General features: G+C 40.4%; 1 protein-coding gene across 2 annotated transcripts in view; it reads left to right on the top strand.

The window, feature by feature from the left end:
• The window catches only part of g2e3 (G2/M-phase specific E3 ubiquitin protein ligase), a 137,274-nt gene that overhangs the window by 60,666 nt on the left and 55,727 nt on the right, over positions 1-20,881 (top strand). For both annotated transcript variants that reach the window (XM_070879020.1, XM_070879021.1), the window contains 4 exons: positions 3,417-3,541; positions 8,723-8,858; positions 12,376-12,692; positions 18,517-18,698. In XM_070879020.1, the coding sequence (XP_070735121.1) occupies positions 3,417-3,541; positions 8,723-8,858; positions 12,376-12,692; positions 18,517-18,698 (760 nt within the window). The remainder of the gene's footprint in view (positions 1-3,416; positions 3,542-8,722; positions 8,859-12,375; positions 12,693-18,516; positions 18,699-20,881) is intronic.

Here is a 20,881-nt window from a genome sequence, read left to right on the forward strand (position 1 = left end):
AGTGGTAATATTGCTCCAAACCCACCCCATTTCCATAAGTTGGGACCAGGAGGAAAAACAGGCAGGTTAGCAGCAGAACCATCATGGACAGGCAGAATTCCCACCTTGCTACGAAACTTCTTTTCACACCTTGCATAATACCCTGGATTCTTGTGGCTTTCAGTTTAATTAGAAGTCTTTCATGTGAAACTTTGAGTACAAAAAGCTACATGATGGGATCTCTAATGTCTACTTTGTAATATACTCAAAGAAGTGGTATATGTTTGCCAAGCAGAATCTTTCCCATCTAAATCCATGCTGGCTATTTTATTAGCTTATAGCTAATAGTTTTAACTATACCTGATATGGATAGACTAATGGGTTTGTAATTGCATCCAGTGCTACAAAACTTCATGATTCCTTCATGATGGCCTGTGCCCAGAAATGTCCCTCTTGGGCACCTTCAGCACCCTAGGACTTCTGCCATCAGGGCCAGGTTGTTAGTTAGCCTTCAATTCCTTTCATTTATCAAACATCTTTGCCTCACTGCTTTCAAAACCTTCCAGGATATTTGCTGTATTAAAATAAATGCATAGAAAGTTAGTATTATCCTCTAATAAATACATCTAGAAAGCATTAATTATTTTAAACCATTTTTACTTTGTGCCCAATTTTTTGTTTCATGCAAGTTGATCGATAAAAATGTTAGTGATGTCTCTAATCTTAGTCGAACGGCACAAGATTGTCAAACTGGAATGCAGTGCTCAAAAGGACACAGCCACTAAATAAATCTTATTCAGCTGTAGAAAAAGGTTCCGCAGATCTTCAAAATTATTCCTGCTTCAGAATTCCAGATGTCTGTTGAGGTTACATTACAGCATCTCTTTCTCGACAATCTTCCAGCACAGGTAATGTTATTGGAAAATTGCTGTCCATAATTGTAGCTTGAGCAAATAGAGTTTTTTAATTTTTGTAATTTACATGGAGATAATTGTATATTAATCCATATTATCGCTGCATGGTTTTTGCTTTTTTAAAGACTCCCAAAATGGTGTCTGGAGTTGCTTGTCTTCAGATCCACAGGATATGCACGTTATAACTAACCTAAGTTTACATATTGCCACTTTTTGTTTTCAGAGAGCACTAGTTATTATCATCAAGCCCAGCACCATCCATTGCTGAAACTGCTACCTATGAGATTACCAGGGATGAGGAATTCATTTGTGAAGACTTGTCGTTTGAAGCCACTGAATCACCATACAATGAGAGGAATGCATAGTCACCTGACAAATGCCAGGAAGAACTATCCCTAATTCCTTCATGGAGCCTGCCTGGAGTTGCCTCCGATTTTGAGGTTCTGTTGGCAAATGGGGACATGTCAGTCACAAGAAACTTTGTTTCTCTGCCTGTTCCATTACAAACAAATTATTTTGGAGCCTAATAGAGAAGAGTGCACACCTGCTGAAGTAAGCACAGACTATATCCATTGGAGTATGTAATCTAGCAACAGTGAGATGCATACTGTATATAGTTTGCCTACATAATGGACACAATTGGCAGAGCAGATGGATGCTCTAGTCAATCTTCTGAGTACACAGGTGTAAAACCAACAACTCTGCTCCATACTATTTCATAATGTAACTGCGTAACAGTTTTGGAGAGGCATTTGAAGGATTTAGGATCGGTGTCTGCGTCACCTGTGATTGAGGTAGTCCACCACCTTGGTTACAGTACTCTAGAGCATGCTATGATGGATGTGCCCTTCCAAAAATCTGCTCTTTTTATTTCTGGATAAATATAAAAGTACCTGTAAAACAATGATACGGCAATTTGATAAACACTGTTTATCTTGTACACATTTTAATACATAGATTATATTTGTAAGACGTACATTGCACTGGTATTCATTAAGTGTTTACAGTTGAGCAAATTTCCTCAATGCAGTGGCGATAAATAGTTTATTATTTCTGAATAATTTATTTACCAGTACTAACTGGAAAGTTGTGACAATAAAATATTTATTCTTCATCTTCAGTGTTTTTTTTCTCATCCAAACCATGCTTTCAAACTCAGTTCATGTGTTAAATGGAAACCTTTAGAATGGTTAGCTGCTCACCTTGGGTGGAACAGTTCAGTCTGATTCAGTCTGTCCCCCTCCATCCCCATCCCAACGAAGTCCTGGCTTATATTGTTCATGCAGTAGGTATCGTGTCTGGTGGGGGAGTGTTCTGGCTGGTGTTGGTACAAAAGTGGAATTATTGTCTCAAATGTAAAAGTTAGACAATGTATCTATTCGGTAAGTGCATTCAGAATCGTGCACTACCATAATGCAATTAGGTTCATAGCAATAAAGCAGTATTTTAAAAATGTTTTGTCATTTCTGTCTATTGATGCAGGATGTCTCCCCATACATCAGTATAGCAGGATTACGTTTTCAATGTTGTCTCTCACATGTTAATGAAAATAGACTTTCAACTTACTGTTGCACTGATTGCACTGGAAAGGGTGCAGAGGAGATTTACAAGAATGCTGCCTGGACTGGAGAATTTTTGGCTATGAGGAAAGATTAGAAATGCTGTGTCTGTTTTCTTTAGAACAGAGGAGGCTAAGGGGAGACCTGATTGAGGTGTATAAAATTATGAGGGGCCTGGATAGGGTGGATAGGAAGGACTTGTTTCCCTTGGCAGAGGGGTTAACAGCTAGGGGGCATAGATTTAAAGTAACTGGGAGGAAGTAGAGCAGATATGAGGGGGAAATTTTTCACCCGGAGGGTGGTGGGGGGGTCTAGAACTCACTGCCTAAAAGGATGGTAGAGGTAGGAGCCCTCACTGCATTTAACAGATACTTGGATGTGCACTTAAAGTGCCGTAACCTACAAGGCTACGGACCAAGAGCTGGAAAGTGGGGTTAGGCTGGATAGCTCTTGGTCAGCCGGCGTGGACATGATGGGCCAAAATGGCCTCCTGTAAATTTCTATGATTCTGTGTTGTCAAATTAAGGTCTATTTGGTGTGATTTTTTTTTTAAAAGTACAAATAAGCTATGTGATGATAAATTAATTGAATCCTCACCCAAGTAATTAGTTTAATCCTTTAATGTCACCCCTGTTAAATCCATGCTATAAAATACAAATCTGTGCTAGTTAGATTATCACAACTTTAGTGTCTGGCACATTTTGTGGATAAGATGGCATTTATCTAAAGTTTTTTTTTCCTGAAATTTAGTTTAGGATATCATTTAAGGTGCCAGCTATCATTTCCTTGTTCTATTTAACCTTTATCTATAATTCCATGAAGGACTAAGTAGAACTTGGTTACTAATTTGTATGTTTCATTATAGCATCTGGCATGTAGTGGAGTTTTTTTTCAGATAGATACAATGTTGTGATGAAAGATACTTTTGCAAGAAATTAATAGCTGCATCATTTTTCTATTTCAGTAAATGGGACATTGTGCTTTGTAAGTACTGTGGCTCCAGCGGGACTCATCTGTCCTGTTCATTGTTGGCAAGCTGTCTGGAAGATTGGGAGTGCCCTGAGTGCAGAGATATTGTGTACAAATCAGGTAACTATTTTGAAAATGTGGCATTTCTGTTTTAAAACATTTCTTTAAAGTGTTTAACAATCATTATTAGTGACCAGGATCTTGCTCAAGTCGATTGTAGTTTAGTAACTAGTTATCAGTTGATTGTATCTTTTATGATTGAATGTATGGACTGATGCAGAGTTGAGGTCCATGCAATTTATATGGAACTTTTATCAAATGCCTTCTGAAAATCCAGGTCAATTATATTTGCTAGATAGCCCTCATCATCATCCTCATAGAATTTTAATAGACTAAGTGTAACTCGTACCTCTCAAACTGATACATAGAATTTATAGCCATTTGGCTCAACGGGTCTACGCCGGTGTTTTATGCTCCACACAAGCCTCCTCTTTCCAAACGCCCCCCCCCTGTTTTTCATCTCCCCCTACTACAATATCCTATTCCTTTATTCCTCAGGTACTTACCTAGCTTCCCATTAAATGCATTATGGTATTCTCCTCAACCCTCCAAATGGTGACGAATGCCACATTCACATCACTCTGAGCAAAGATGTGAATTCCTTACTGGATTTATTAGTGATTATCTTACATTTATAGCCCCTAGTTTTGGACTAGCCTCTTCTGTTTAAGTGCACATGTCATGTAGTGCTGTTATGTATTTTTCCAAATCTAGAAATTAGACTAACAAACCCCAAATTTTACAGTTCCTATCTTGCTCCCTTTTGTTAAATATCAATCACATTTGCTATCCTCTAGTTCTTGCGTGAAGTTCCATTTTATTGTTGAGCTCTTGACAATAGCCAGCAGAGCTTCAACAATTTGCTTAAGATTCTAGGATATACTGGATCTGGTCCAGGTTCTCTATAGACATTTAATTTGTGCAATTTGTCACCTGTTTTACCAACTTCCATACATGATGTAGCTTCTTGGAAGTTAATACTTCTGTTTAAAGCAATTGGGTTATGGTAGTCTGAGAGAAGTTCATTAAGTGCTGCTCCAAGGAAATCTTGATTTTAGAATCTTGCCCTTTGTTTCTATTAATTAACATTTATGGAACAGGTTTCTTTTATTGGCTTTTTTCTGCAATGTCAAAATGTTGGTCACATCCTTGCAAAAAGCGTGCTTGTTATTATTTCTGATCACATTAACATTGAAGCAAACCATTGTTGCCAAACACTGTACTGACTGCCGACCATCAAATCTTCTACTTTTTGAATGAAATCAAGCTAAATTCAAGATAGTCACCAAGAACAATTCAAACTTTTGACCACATTGTTGCTTTTATATTTATTCTTGGGATTTCGATATCACCGGCAACATTTATTGCCCATTCATAGTTGCCCTGAGAAATTGGTGGTGGTGGGACACCTTTTTGAACAGCTGAAATTCTTTGTAGCAGTTTCACACAACTGAGTGGCTGCTAGGCCACTTCAGAGGGTGGTTAAGAGTCAACCACAGTGGTGTTGGGCTGGAGTCACATATAGGCCACATTGGGTTTTTATGCCAATTTGACCACATCATGGTCACTTTTTACTGTTATCAGCTTTTTATTTCCAGATAGAGTATTGTCCAGGCAAAATCAGCAGTAATTTGTTCAGTAGATTATTAGTTCAGTAACATAACCACTGCACTACAGTGTTGGTGACCATCTCCAATTTCTACTGATACAGCATTCAAAATTAACTTCTTGAAATAAATGCGTCTGGATTGAAATTGGTCACTGTGTGAATTAGAATTTATTGTGACTACAGTCCATCCATTTCCATTTATAGATACCTTCCAACTTAAAAAAAAAAAAAAAAAATTGTGTTGGCATTGGCATGATAGCCAAAATATAAATGTTCGTGAATAGTTCTTTAATTTGCTCTCGACCTCCTAATAATTTGGAAACGCTATATTTAATCCTCAGTTTTTTTTTGTATTTATTCTATGCATAACTTTATTTTGATATTCAGCATAGCTAACAAATTACTGCTGATTTTGAGGTAACTGCTTTTTATTACTTGTAATAACTTTGAAACTTATTTTGTTACTAATAACAACTGTTACAATTATTTTTTTAATTTGTTGTCGCAATCCGGGTGGTGCTGGCAATGTTCCATTTATTGTCCATCCTTAGTTGGCTTGAGAAGGTGGCAAACTGTCTTGAACCAATGCATTCATCGTTATGATGCTCCACGAGGGTGGGAATTCTAGGATTTTGACCCAAGACACTGAATAAATAAATATATATGTCCGCATCACAGTGGTGCGTTGTCCTTGTCTTGGAGGGCTAGGAGATGCTGTTGAAAAGCTTCAGTCACCTTGCATCTTTGATGGAAAGAGTTGATAATTGGGTGGAGTTTTCTGCTCAGTTGTGCTGGGTTTTTTCTGAGCAATTCCCTGAAATCGGCGTAGCCTGCACAAAAGATTGCGGCATTTTAAGCGCAAGTTAAGTTCAGCGCAACTCAAGTTTCTGCAATGTTTTGCACTAGTTTATAAATAAATCACACTAAAAGCCACGCCCCATGATGAATTCATCACCATTGTGAGTTTCTGCTAATTTAGCTCATTTGCAGGCCTTTGAGGAGGCTCTAAACAATAAGCTGATTCTTTTGAGACCAAGGACAAGAATAGGTATGTTTTTTAAAAACTCTTGAATGTAATTTATAATTTACTAAAACTACTGGACCCCAATATAACTAGTAAATGGTTCTGTATTTGATTTTCAGTAATTTAAATTGGGTTACTCACAGGTGGATTGACATTTCTCCAGATTGTTGATTTTAAAAATGCTTATATCTTGTATCACCGAATTTTTTTTAAAGCAAAATGTTTTTAAAAAAAAAAAAAAAATTATGTTCTAAAACATAGTCTGCATCCCAGAGTACTTAAGGAAGTGGCCCTAGAAAAAGTGGATGCATTGGTGGTCATTTTCCAACATTCTATAGACTCTGGATCCGTTCCTATGGATTGGAGGGTAGCTAATGTAATCCCACTTTTTAAAAAAGGAGGGAGAGTGAAAACAGGGAATTATAGACCAGTTAGCCTGACATCGGTAGTGGGGAAAATGTTGGAATCAATTATTAAAGACATAATAGCAACACATTTGGAAAGCAGTGACAGGATCGGTCCAAGTCAGCATGGATTTATGAAAGGGAAATCATGCTTGACAAATCTTCTAGAATTTTTTGAGGATGTAACCAGTAGAGTGGACAAGGGAGAACCAGTGGATGTGGTGTATTTGGACTTTCAAAAGGCTTTTGACAAGGTCCCACACAAGAGATTATTGTGCAAAATTAAAACACATAGTATTGGGGGTAATGTATTGACGTGGATAGAGAACTGGTTGGCAAACAGGAAGCAAAGAGTAGGAATAAATGGGTCCTTTTCAGAATGGCAGGCAGTGACTAGTGGGGTACTGTAAGGTTCAGTGCTGGACCCCCAGCTATTTACAATATGCATTAATGACTTGGACGAAGGAATTGAATGTAATATCTCCAAATTTGCAGATGACACTAAGCTGGGTGGCAGTGTTGAGTTGTGAGGAGGATGCTAAAAGGCTGCAGGGTGACTTGGACAGGTTAGGTGAGTGGGCAAGTGCATGGCAGATGCAGTATAATGTAGATAAATGTGAGGTTATCCACTTTGGTGGCAAAAACAGGGAGGGGGAGAATATTATCTGAATGGTGACAGATTAGGAAAAGGGGAGATGCAACGAGACCTGGGTGTCATGGTACATCAGTCATTGAAAGTTGGCATGCAGTTACAGCAGGCGATGAAGGCGGCAAATGGCATGTTGGCCTTCATAGCGAGAGGATTTGAGTATAGAAGCAGGGAGGTCTTACTGCAGTTGTACAGGGCCTTGGTGAGGCCACACCTTGAATATTGTGTACAGTTTTGGTCTCCTAATCTGAGGAAGGACATTCTTGCTATTGACGGAGTGCTGCGAAGGTTCACCAGACAGATTCCCGAGATGGCAGGACTGGCATATGAAGACAAACTGGATCAACTAGGCTTATATTCACTAGAATTTAGAAGAATGAGAGGGGATCTCATAGAAACATATTCTGACGGGATTGGACAGGTTAGATACAAGAAGAATGTTCCTGATGTTGGGGAAGTCCAGAACCAGAGGTCACAGTCTAAGGGTAAGAGGTAAGCCATTTAGGACTGAGATGAGGAGAATCGTCAGAGAATTGTGAAACTGTGGAATTCTCTACCACAGAAAGTTGTTGAGGCCAGTTCGTTAGATATATTCAAAAGGGAGTTGGATGTGGCCCTTATGGCTAAAGGGATCAAAGGGTATGGAGAGAAAGCAGGAATGGGGTACTGAAGTTGCACGATCAGCCATGATCATATTGGATGGTGGTGCAGACTCGAAGGGCTGAATGGCCTGCTCCTGCACCCATTTTCTGTGTTTCTAAAACACTGTCTGATTGTGCTGCTTCATGGTGGATTTTGGTCTAGCAATATATTGGAAACTAGCCGGGAGTGGGGGGGTTTGGGAACGCTTCTCAAAATGGGCGCAATTGCCGATTTGGACCCAAAGCAGAAACTCTACCCCATTGAGTAAAGTTGCAAGGAAGCCAATCCAGCAGAATGTTTATTTTTCCTGGATGGTGTTGCGCTTCGAGTGGTGTTGCAGCTGCACCCATCCAGATGAATAGTCAATATTCCATTGCATTCCTGACATTGTAGCGGCTGTATGCTTTTTGAATGCACTGTGCAAAGAGGATGTTGCGTATCAACTGAGTGTAGAATGAGCATCTGAAGCACTGAGAACGACTGATTTTTGCAGTTATTGAGCATAAGATATGCATACTGGATGAAGACCAGGAGCCTTCGAAGGTAAAGGAATGAATCCTGGCAGGTAAAGACCAGTGCAAAGCTAAAGCTGAGAAAGTGGGATTCTATGGAAATGCCTGAAATGAATAGTGACAGCTGTGGCTGTGGGTGCTAATGGTATTGAAAGCATGTTGGTGTGGCCTTTTTTCATCTATAACTTGCCCTGTTCTGCCAACTAACTGACTAGAAATATGTGAAAACAGTACTGTAGTTTCTGTAATGCTGTGGTCATCACTTGCTGAAGCCATGAATAATGCCCCGTTGAAAATCAAATGAAAATGCTGAGATTGTATATGTTCACTTTTAAAAATGACATATTCCATAAAATTGGCCAGAGTTAACTTTGTAAAATTATTTTACATTTTTCCCATAGCGAAGTTAAGAAAAAGGCGGCTTGGGTCAGAGATAACCTCGCCAAAAAGGAAACTTGCAGATAATCAAGAGTCGCTGCATTCTCCTTCTAAATGTCCTAGATTATCAAGTGGAACTCTGAAAGAACGCAAAAAGTGGTTAGTGCTGTCGCAAAAATTATTCAGTGTCAAGTTATAGAATGTTGAGACTCAGTCAGTACTTTGGTTATAAAAATTCAGCGATATAGTTTATTTAATGCATCCATTAACTTTTAAATTCTGAAGCTCAGAAATGTGTTTTTTTTGCCTCACCACTTCCTTATCTGTCTCTGTCTATGTCTCTGCAGCTGTTGCTTTGTTCATCTCCACCTTTGATGCCCTTGTCTTCAGCAAAACCTTCACTGTCTCCCACCATGTCCATCCCTCGGTACGGCCTTATTTTCACTCACTTAGGTCCAAGGGGCCGAGCCTTGAGGAAATCTGCCACATGACTGGTTTACCCATCCAGCACCAGATCTGCATGGCAGGTCAAGCTCTACCAGGCGCCTGTCAAAACTGCCCACTAGTCTCATGTCATTCTGAAGAACCAAGATGGTGACTGGCTTTGTTTCCCTACTATAAACTTCCTTAAACCCTCTCCAGTGCCCTCTCCATCCTCGCCTCCAACAAATAGGAGCTAATAGACTTCATGTTATTAAGATTGAAACCATCCATTCTGCTATTTCCCCTTCCTTCCCCTTGACCACTAAGCCAAACCTCTCACTCCACCATACCCCTAAATCCCCATCTCTGGTTTCACTCCCAGCTCCCACCATGCCCTCTCTGGGCTTATCTATTATGCGAGTCTCCTGCTCTCATGACTTCCCACTAAATAATTTCCCTTCTTGGACCGTAAACTAGTTGGCATCATAAATGGTTCCCCCTCAAACTACTGTCCCCCTCCTTTTCAAAACTGCCATCACCAATCAAAAACATACTCTTCTCCCCTCTGTCCTTGTAAATTACCACCCCATCTCCAACCTCCCTTTTCGTTCCAAAGTATTTTGAATGTGTTGTCACTTCCCAGATCTGTGCCCCGCTCTCCCTCAACTCTGTTTGAATCACCCAGATCAGGTTTGCATGCCTCCCACAACACTGAAACCGTCCTAACCAACATCGCAAACAGCATTTTCTGTGACTGTGGTGCATTATCCCTCCTTGTCCTCTGAGCTTTCTGCAGCTTTTGAAACAGTAGGCCACACCTATTTGGTTGTGGACTTTCATAAGGTAATTCAGTAAAAAAAAAAATTATCCATCATTCCAATATTTAATCAAAATGCATTTCCTAGATGACAATCTAATGGCTGACAGAATTAGTATTGTGTTGCCTAGCATATTTGATTATTTCATACCTTAGCTTCATTTCATGAAGGGAATAGATTAGCTTCAATGGAGCAGCCACATAAATACTGTGGCAACAAGAGCGGGTCAGAGGCTGGGTATTCTGCAGCGAATGTCTTACCGCCTGACTCCCCAAAGTCTTTCCACCATCTACAAGGCACAAGTCAGGAATGTGATAGAATACTCTCCAAGCCTTCCTTTTTAAAAAAAAAAAGCAATAAACAAACATTGCCCAATCGTTCTAAAATGAGTAACATAAAGAATATACTTCACAAAGAAAGCAATCTTGATGGAAACGCAGCAGTTCTAGAAATCATGGATAAGATCACTTATGCAAGATCCACAATCACAGTGTGAGGTGTAGTATATTCTGATTCTTGTGTCATATTAGCTACAGAAACCAGAGTCTACACTGAAAATCTAGGAAAGGTTTGCCCTTCTGCAGGGGATAGATGAGCAGGAGTATTACACACCTGTTCTTTCCACACCCACCATCTCGCTGATCTTCTGCTGTGGGATGTTTCGTGTGGGAGAAAGCTTTCCTCTTTGAGAGCAATGGTAAGTTATGAACATACAAAAATGATGAGCAGGAAAAGACCAGCTGCTCCATCCAGCCTGCCAAACGCACATGATGCCTGGAGCATTATGAGTAGACATTTCCTACGCCATGTAATCTCCTGGGAGAGGCAAAAAACCCAGCGCCAACAAAGGAAAACAAACCTGGAAAATTCCTCTACGACTTTCTCAGGTAAACAAAACCAGTCCAGGAGACCAAATGGATCGTGCTTGCATTATCTGTTTAAGATGCAATCTCTGCTCCAGTCAAGAACCAGTCCAGCTCGCTTTTGAAGGCAGCAGACGGTCAGGGCACACCACACAAGCTGGCAATGTATTCCAAAGGATCAGTACTCTCTGGGAAAAGAAGAACTACATAACATCTAGCCTCTTCCTACTCTTGCATAGTTTAAATGCATGACAACTGGTCTGGTCTAATCTGTTTAGAAAAAAAAAATAATAAATCCATCAATAAGTAAGCAATCCAGCCCTTTCATTATTTTATATACCTCTATCAGGTCTCCTCCAAGACTATGCTGCTCTAAAATGAGTAGACCTATCTCTGTAAGCCTACCTGAGCAACTAAGGTTCTTTAAGCTGGGAATCATTCTTGTGGCTCTCCTCTGAATCCTTTCCAAGGGCACTATCATGCACCGTGAAGAGAGCAGAACTGGACATTAAATAGAACCTGCATAAGGACAATGGTGGCATTTGAAATATATTTAATGGATCTATAACTAATACCCAGTACCCTGTTTGCTTTGTCTACACATTGGTCGTAAATCTTGATTTGATCTGTGCACAATACCACCTAGATTTGGTCATCAGTCCTGATGTCTCCTTCTGTGGCTCAGTGTCCAATTTTGTCTGATAACACTCCTGTGAAGCGCCTTGGGACGTTTTGCTACATTAAAGGCGCTATAAAAATGCAAGTTCTTTTTCTCAACCGCTTTCAGTATTGTTCCAACTTATTTGAGATCATGGCTTTGATTATTACCCCCCGCCTACCCGTAACGTGTTCCCAATCAGTCACGTGTGTACCTGTTGCTGTTTTTACGCTGGCAGGCAAGTGTCCTGCCGTTGAGAGACGAGACACTTCATTAACGTATTTAAATAGGGCTTCCACAGTGCAATTGGGAGCCTGATTTAAATTTAACAAATGCCACGCTGGTTTCCCAGGGTTCTGGGAACCCAACAGTTAGTGAGGTGGGAGCTGCCAGCTCCAAAAGCAAGTACCTTTTCCAGCACTCCTTATGTGTTGGGAGGAGCTAGATTGCTTCCTGCGGCCTATCAAGGAAGCACTCAGCCTCCCTTCAGCTGCAGCCTCCTGTTTTCCCGCCCAGCAGACGACCAACCTGTCAAGTTGGCTGGCTGCTGGACTGGACAGCTAAGAAAAAAAAGTTATACGGTCCTGCAGTTAAATTTAGCAGGCGCTCCGCGTCACACCTTGCTGGGTTTTCCTCGTGCCCTCCCAGTAAATATCAGGGCCCATATGTCTGGTATTTTTGGTTCCTTTGCTTAAGAACTCACCTTTCAGCGTTTGTTTTGAGCTAAAGACTGTTGGACCTTGTTAGAATATCTTTCACTTTTGCTTTTCTATTATCTAAGATTGTAAAATGTTTCAAAACATTTATTGGAAAGTTTTTTTTTAATTCTGTTAAATAGAACTTGTAATGTTGTACAATTTTTCTAGTGATTAACTTCAATTGCAAATATTTTTTTTAAACCATTTCTTCAACAGCCAAATATTTGCATCAAGATCACTTACAGACATTTTAAAAGACTTAAGGTCACAAATCAACTTGAAAGTCATCTCAAGAATCAATGTTGACAGAACAAATGTCTGGGAAGGAGCTCTGAGAGAGATGAAACGCAAAACGTTCAGCCCCACCAGCACAATTTGCATTCAATTTTCAGATGATGCTAGAAAACCTCAAGAGGCTGTTGATCTGAGGGATCCCTGTCATGAATTTTTTTGTATGCTCATGCATCATCTTGAGAATTCAGACTTGTTTGACGGTTCTACTATCTCGAAGAACATGACTCTAAATTCTCGAGGTTAGACATTTTCAACATTATATATATATATATTAAACTTCACAACTATAGTTTATATTTAAATTTTTGTGATTGCATCTAATTTTGATGTAGTGATTGATGGAGAGTTGCTAAATGCTGTTATGTTGGTTTGATAATGAACTTACTTTGCACTTGCATGCTTCTTTGTAATTTGGTATAGTCCAATACTAGAAGGAAATGTTCAGAATGTATCTGTAATGCTACTTAGAGAATGCTCCCTACCCAATGGCTCTACAAATTCCAGGTAAGTAAAAGGATATGTTGCAATTGGCAGTAGGATATGATAAATATCTTCATTAGAAAGGCTCAGCAGATAACTTGAAAATTTCTTGATCTCAAATGGCAACTAAAGTGTCCAGCACTTGTACACAAGAGTGCATTTTGTTCCATGTCCATGTCAGTTTGAACATTTTTCAAAAAAGGTGTAGTGGTTTCAGAGGTATTGCAAATATTCAGTTTGTACACTATATTGTGGACAATTGTAAAATTTGCTAAAACTAAGTTGAAGTGTAAATAGTAAATTATATATATTAAGTTTAACAACACCTCAAAGGCATTTCTCTCCTCTGTTGAGAGTGCTTCTGTTTGATTTTCTTTAATGACCAGAAATGCTTAATTAACATCTTGCTGTACAAGAAGAGGGAATCTCTGAGAGGCAAATGCTGTCATTAGGAGTCAAGGGGCTAGACTTTCCACTTCACATAGCCCATCTAAGGCCCATCTATTGCCCAAAACGGACCTCTATCGCCCATTTTCATGAAAAAGTGGAAACTAGGCCCAAAACATCGCTGGAAAAACAGGTGCCCAAGTTTCTACTCACATCGCCGAAATGATCACCCACACAAGATCCATCCCAAGTTTCGGCACCTAGCATGCACTTTGCTGGGCTGATGCAAGGCCCAAAAGAGTGCTGAGAAATAGTTGCTTTTACTGAGCTTAACAAACAGAAGGAAATGGGCACTACGGATGCCATTTTGAAGATCGGAGGAAGAGTGGAGGCAGCAGAAAAAGAGGAGCTGTATAGTTGAGTTATTTAGAGAGTGAATAAAGATAATTCTACTCTGAATATTAGATCAGGGTACATAAAGAAGGTATTAAAAAGTTATTTTGGAAATAGGTTCTACATAGTGAAATTATTTACTGATTGTTGGGGCCTATTAAACTGACTGGTATACAGCGCAGAGAGTACAGAGTACGGTGATTAGAGAGTCGAGAGAAATTAAATTAGTGAAAGGAATTATTGATAGTGATATGGGGGCTATGCTTTCCCTGCCATTAATTGTAACTGCTCACACACTGGTTACTGAAAGGATCACTCGAAGAGGTGGCCGAGTAATGCATAGACGGAGAAGGAGACAGAGGAGGTGACCATACAGCCAACAAAGGACTTGAAAAAGCAATCTTACCTGAATTTGTCTGAAAACGCTCGTCTTAGGAGGCTACGATTCCGGAAGGAGGTCATCGATGAGATATGCCAACTCATCAAGGGTGATTTGCAGCCTTCCAGCACCATCAGAACCACACTGTCCGTTGAGGTGAAGGTTACTGCTGCCCTAGCCTTCTACACATCGGGATCTTTTCAGGCTTCAGCTGCCGACATCTGCCATATCTCTCAGCACGCTACGCACTGCTGCATTCGACAGGTGATTGAAGCCCTTTACGCTCGCAGGATGGACTTCATAAGCTTCCCAATGATCAGGGAGGCACAGGATATCACAGTTTCCCAAAGTACAGGGAGCAATAGATGGCACGCACATTGCCCTGAAAGCACCCTTAAAGAACGCAGAGGTGTTTCGTAACCAGTTTGTTGTCGACTAGAATCAAACTATTCTGACAGTAATTGCTACATTTCCTGGCAGCATCCATGATGCGCACATCTTACGTGAAACTGCTATCCCTGATCTGTTTGTCAATCAGCCAGAAGGTCACGGTTGGATGCTGGGGGATAAAGGATATGGCCTTGCCAATTGGCTGATGACCCCTCTGCATAATCCCGTCACTGAAGCATAGAAACGTTATCATGAAAGTCACATAGCGACTCGCAACATCATTGAAAAGACAATTGGAGTCCTAAAGCAGCACTTCAGATGCTTGGATCATTCTGGAGGCAACCTACAGTACCACCCTGACCAGGTCGCAGAGTTTATTGTGGTGTGTTGCATGCTGCATAACCTAGCTATAAGGAGAGGACAAGTAATGCCAGATCGGGCTGCAGGTCCACCTCCAGAAGGAGGGGAGACAGAAGAGCCAGCCGGTGAGGAAGAGGCAGAAGAGGATGCAGGCGAGGACATAGGGGAGCGCAATCAGCCTGGCGATCTAGTACCGGGACCACCATCCCCCTCCCGAAGACCAGTAGCCAGTGGCAGTTACACGGCCGCTAAGCTGTTGCGTCAGCAGCTAATTAATGAACGCTTTGCATGAACTAGCATTGTGGATATTCAAATGTTCATTTACAGTTATGCTTAATCAAAAGTTTCATTTGCGTGGGGTTCTCATTGTTGTCTTGCCTATACTGGCCTATCATCGGCATTAATGCTTACTTTAAGTAAAGTTTAAGTAAAGTACTGCTTCAATATGATGAACAACTGTAAATTTGTTAACTAATGTAACTTGAGAAGGCACAAAACTTGTTGAATTTAAGATTTTTTTTAATAACAAAGATAACTAATTTTTTAAAAACTTAACACCTTCCCTCCACCTCCCCAAAACCACCCTTCCCTCAAATCCCAATGAACATTGAACATAACGATAACAGTTTTCCAGCAACAACAAAAAACAATTCAACAATGATAAACACCCTACCTGCGGCCACATTTCCCTCCATGTCCTTTCCTGCCCTGTGTTCTTACCCCACCTGCCCGTTTTGGTCTACGCTGACTGACACGAAGATGTTGTGCAGTGTGGGACAGCAAGATTTCCTGCCGTGGTGGAGGTGAAGGAGGGGAAGTTGAAGCTTGAGGCTCTACTTCTGTGTCCTCCGTACTCGCTTGCGTACTCGGGGTCTCGCTGCGAGCTGACACGACACCTTGGGGTGCAGCGCCGTGTGCAACCATCAACGCATGCCGAAGGGCATTGGTTGCAGCGGTTTGCTCACGAATGGCCTCCAATGTGTCTCGTGCTGTCTGTGTTTGCAGAGAAGACCAATTGAAGAAGTTCGTGCTGAACTTGCTCCAGGCTGCTGGGAACTGGCTCCAGTTTGCGGAGAAACCAGCAAAACCCTGAATAAGGTCGCGACTGATCTCGAACCGTCTCACTGCACAGGAATATCCAGCTCTCTGTCTGGCCCTCCATGGTAGGCGATTGCCCACCCTGCTGACCCGACCTCTGTGGGGTCGGCGTTGGCAATAGTTCGCGCCTTGGCGTCATCACCTGCACACCGCTTGGTCCTGGTGCCTCATCCATCTCAATTGAGATGGCTGCAGGTTGTTTCCCCCCCCCCCCACAAAAACAATATCTTCCTCCTCCTCCTGCTCTTCCTCCGTATTTGGAAGCTGTTCCTCTTCTTCCTCCTGCGAGGTAGTTGATGTTGCAGGAGGAGTGGTTCATTGTAACGACACTTGACCTTAAAAAGACGAATGACATTTCTAGACAACATTTTAGGACATTAGCGGTACTCATTATTATTAAACATACATATCAATACATTTCAATTTTTCAATAACCCATTACATAAGAATACTTTTCAATACCCCATATGCACAAGGATTCACCAGGGCTGACATGACCTCATTCATGAATCAAGATTACCTCAAAAGTATCTATCGTATTGCATTATAATTACAGGACATTACATGCGGAACTAAGATATTTTAAAGATGTGTTTGATATATTGCACAGTTCCCATTACTCACGAGACTCGAGGGTGGGTTCGGCCACACCACGTGTCATGGCCGAATGGCTGTCAGGCCCCACTAAGGCGACCGTAAGCTCCTCGTATTCAGAAAGAATTTGAACTTGAGCAGAGCCGCCGCCCGTTGTCCTCTGCTTGGCTCGATTCATAGATATCTTCTGTAAATGATAAGATAACATTGCATGGCATAAGCTAATTGACTTGGTAATAAGCATTTAAGATTGACAGATTTAAATGTTCGATTAGAACTTTGCACTGCATATGAACAATATTCCATAATATAAAATTCAACTCCGTGTTAGGATACATAAATTATTTCATAATTTAATTAATACTACAACGAAATGGCATTGAAGATTCCAATTAAAATTTCCATACATCATTTAACTGTTACATATGTATAATTTTCAATATAAATGCAACTTACTCTGGCTGCTGCCAGCAGGCTGTTCCATCTTTTCCTGCACTGGCCACATTGGCAATCTCGGCCCAGATTCTCCTATATGCACGGGGTGGAGGTTTCCCATGCCCACCCCGTGTTAAATCATCCCATCTGCCACTCACTATGTTCACTAATACCTTGTTGGCCTCCTCGCTAGAGGGTTTAGCCATTTTACGTTCAGTTTCTCCCGCCATAGTAATTTATATTTAAATATATTTTTCAATATATTAGATAATATATTGTATATTATCCAAGTTCAAATATTGGTCAAAAAAAACAAACCGCTTCTCTCTCTCTCTCTCTCTCTCTCTCTCTCTCTCTCTCTCTCTCTCTCTCTCTCTCTCTCTCTCTCTCTCTCTCACACACACCCTCCCTGTGCTTCTGAGCATGTGTGATGATCCCTGACCCCTCAAAACATGGCAAAGAAACTCGACCACAAAAAAAAATCCCACACATGCGCACAATAGCGTTGCTAGAGAAGCTTTTTTTTGCTTCCGTTTTCGGTGGCCGATCGTGAGATTGCCGAAAAATCACATTGCCCATTTGACATCGCTGGGGTACGGCCAAGTGGAAAATCGCCAAAAAAAATGGGCCTTGTGCCGGCAATCAGCAAGGCCGAGACGTCCCACATCGCTGGAACATTGCCCATTTTTTTGGGCATTAGCCACCTAGTGGAAAGTCTAGCCCAAGAAGCTTGTTAACCTATAATATTTTTGTATGAAATCCAAGAGGATTAAAATGAACTTAGTTACACTTTTGCATTTTGATATAATTAATACAATTTTTATTTCCAGTAACACATGGAAATAAAAGTGCCCTTTTGGTGAATGCAAAACTACAAAACTTGATTGAAAGATTTTCTTGATGCTTAACCATAACTAGTATTTTATGATAAAATAAATCATGTCCGATTTCTCCTATTATTGCAGCACTCCTTAATGCATCTCTGTCCACTTGCCTTGTGTTAATAAATCTACATAGTGTAGTTAAAGTTTGTACATAAATAACATTGGGATATTGCTGTCTACGTGTCACAAGAGCAACAGTAGCTAGTTGGATATCTATGGTTTCATTCTATGTAATAAGAGCAGTAAGGAATGGAGCACTTAACTGAGATCTTCTCTCTATCAACCTGTGCCACATCTTTAAGTTTGCTTCATTGCACAGAATTTTGCCTGACATCTGGTTGAGTATAGATTGTTTCCTTGCTACTGAATATTAAAATTAAAAATCAGAGGTCTGGTTACCCAGGCTGCTGCTATATGTCTGGCACTATTGCTAGGCAGGGAATTGGATCAAACTAAATATATAAATAAATAAAGAACTTGGATTTATGTAGCACCTATTACAGCTGTGGGAGGTTCCAAAGTGATTCACAGAAAATTATGTACTTTTTAGGTGTAGCCACTATTGTAATGGAAGGGCAGTAGATAGTGCTCTATTACTTCCCTCTACTCTTATTGTATTAGAAAATTATATATGCATGTATTTATGTCTATTTCCTTTTGTAGCTCTTAGGTGGGACTGGTATTATGAAGCAGGACGGATGATTGCACTATCATTAGTTCATGGTGGTCCATCACCAAACTTCTTCTCCACAACTCTGTTTAATTGTCTGGCCTATGGTCCAGAGATAACTGAACCAACCATGGAAGATGTGACACATTTTGAGGTGGTACAAAAGATCAAGAAGGTAAATTCTTAATGTTTCTTAAACTACTTTTAAGTGTTGTTTTCAGGGGCACTGGACTACCACACCTTAATTTCACCAAAAAAATGGATTCAAATCCACCAACAATTGGTAAGGGAATGCAAGTCTTTCCTCTCAGCTGGGTGTAAAGGTGTTGAGCGAGATGAGGGGTGAATTAAATAAAATTCCGAGTAGGTATAGGCCCAGAGCAAACAATCGCTGATCATTTGATACAATCTGGCAGTCCCTCACAGAGAAGCCATAAGGGTATGTTCTGTGGAAAATGGGGGTAAAAATCACACTTGTGCAGTAAGAAGTGGGGTTCTGAGGATGGGAGCTTTACCATGCATTGATTTTGTTATTCCTGACTTGAGAGTGCTTGATGCAAATGCTGGATGCTATAAGTAGAAAGTGTTCCATTCCCAGAACTGACCTCCCTTATCTTGAGCAGAAGAGAAAAAAAATCATCTTTCAGCAACATCCAAGCTCCACCCGCAGCGAGGGAGGGAAACATGTATAAAGTCTGTGTCTCATGCATGCCTGTGTCCATCTTTCGAGAATCGCACTTGTTATATGTCACACTAGCACCTGATGGACTCGAATTACTTATTTATAAAATGTAACACTTCACAACTGAATAGGTAAGGAACATGCCATCAAAAGCAGGCAACGCTAATATTTTTCCAATGAAAAACTGCTAATATGACAACAACCAAATCAGCAACACAATCAACAAATGATTGCTCCAAATATTTTGTTAAATGTATTTGGCTGCCAATTTGAATTCTCACCAGTTGAAAAACTTAGTACAGGAAATAAGGTTTATAACATAATAAAGTCATAAAACAAATTACCAAAATTGCAGCAAAACTATTTATTTTAACTAAGCAGTCCAGGGTTTCAGTTCATGGTGCTTCTATTATTAGCAGTTGAAAGGATTCAGACAAGTAGCAGACTTTATCTCCCAGCATACACTTGTATCTACAACTCCAGATATTTTTTCATTGGCAGCAAGACCAGCCATCCACAGAAACAGGTCAAGGCGACCTGTTTGTATGCTCCTCTATCCAGTGTTAGCCCTGCCAGTGCTTCTCTAACGACCAGGCAAGCCAATTTTAGAAGCAGTGAAAATAACTATTATTTTTACTTTTAAATAAACAAAACTTTTTAGTCGCACTAAGTTTTGGTTACGATTTATTTGGTGAAGAATAAAATATCTCAATTAAATCTTTTCTGAGTTTAATGGTTCTTCGTCATTGTTATATACTGCATGCCAAGTAGATTGACATTCTGCCTATTTGATGTTCTAGATAAAGAGCTGCTTCCCTCCTGCCCAATCTGCAACCCTTCTAACTAATAGTATTACACTCTTTTTTTAAAAAAAAAAGACTGCATGCTGTTCTTATAAACATTAATGGCAGGTTCAAGAGTGCTTAAATAAAGGATCAGGCAGATTTAGAGATGCAAAAGGAGATCTTGTGGACAATGAAGGGATACTAAATGTATATTTCCCTCAATTTTTAGAGAAGTAGGTGGTATTGGGAGTGCAAAAGGAGGTGAAATAATTTAGATAAATTATGTAGTACTGGACAAAATGATGGAATTCCACGGGAAATTGTGCACCAATCCCTGATGGCAAGCATCTTAGAATGTTGATGGAAGTTGTGCCAGTGGACTAAAAGTCTGTGAATGTAGCATCTCTGTTCAAAAATAAGAAAAAAAGTGAAAATCATGTAACTATAGATTAGCCAGCCGAACATACATAGTGGATAATCTTGTGAAGGCCATAATAAGGGTTAAAGTTAATACTCACTTGGAAAGACTTGGGTTAATTAAGGACAGCCAACATGGATTTGTAAAAGGCAAGTTGTGCCATGAAAATTTAAACAACTTCTTTGAGGGAACATTTTGATAAAGAGATGCCGCGGATAATGTTTTATGAATTTTTAGAAGGCGTTTAAGGTAGACATAGGTAGAAAGAAGGATGAGGTCCTGTAGACAGATTTTAGGGAGCTAGGAAAGAGATTAAAGAACAAGACCTCAAAGATAGTAATCTTCGGATTACTCCCGGTGCCACGCACGAGTGAGTATAGAAATAGAAAGATAGAGCAGATGAATGTGTGGCTGGTGAGAAGGTGCAGGAGGGAGGGCTTCAGATTCCTGGAGCATTGGGACCGGTTCTGAGG

This window comes from Pristiophorus japonicus, chromosome 4 (assembly GCF_044704955.1).
Source record: "Pristiophorus japonicus isolate sPriJap1 chromosome 4, sPriJap1.hap1, whole genome shotgun sequence".
Classification (NCBI taxonomy): domain Eukaryota; kingdom Metazoa; phylum Chordata; class Chondrichthyes; family Pristiophoridae; genus Pristiophorus; species Pristiophorus japonicus.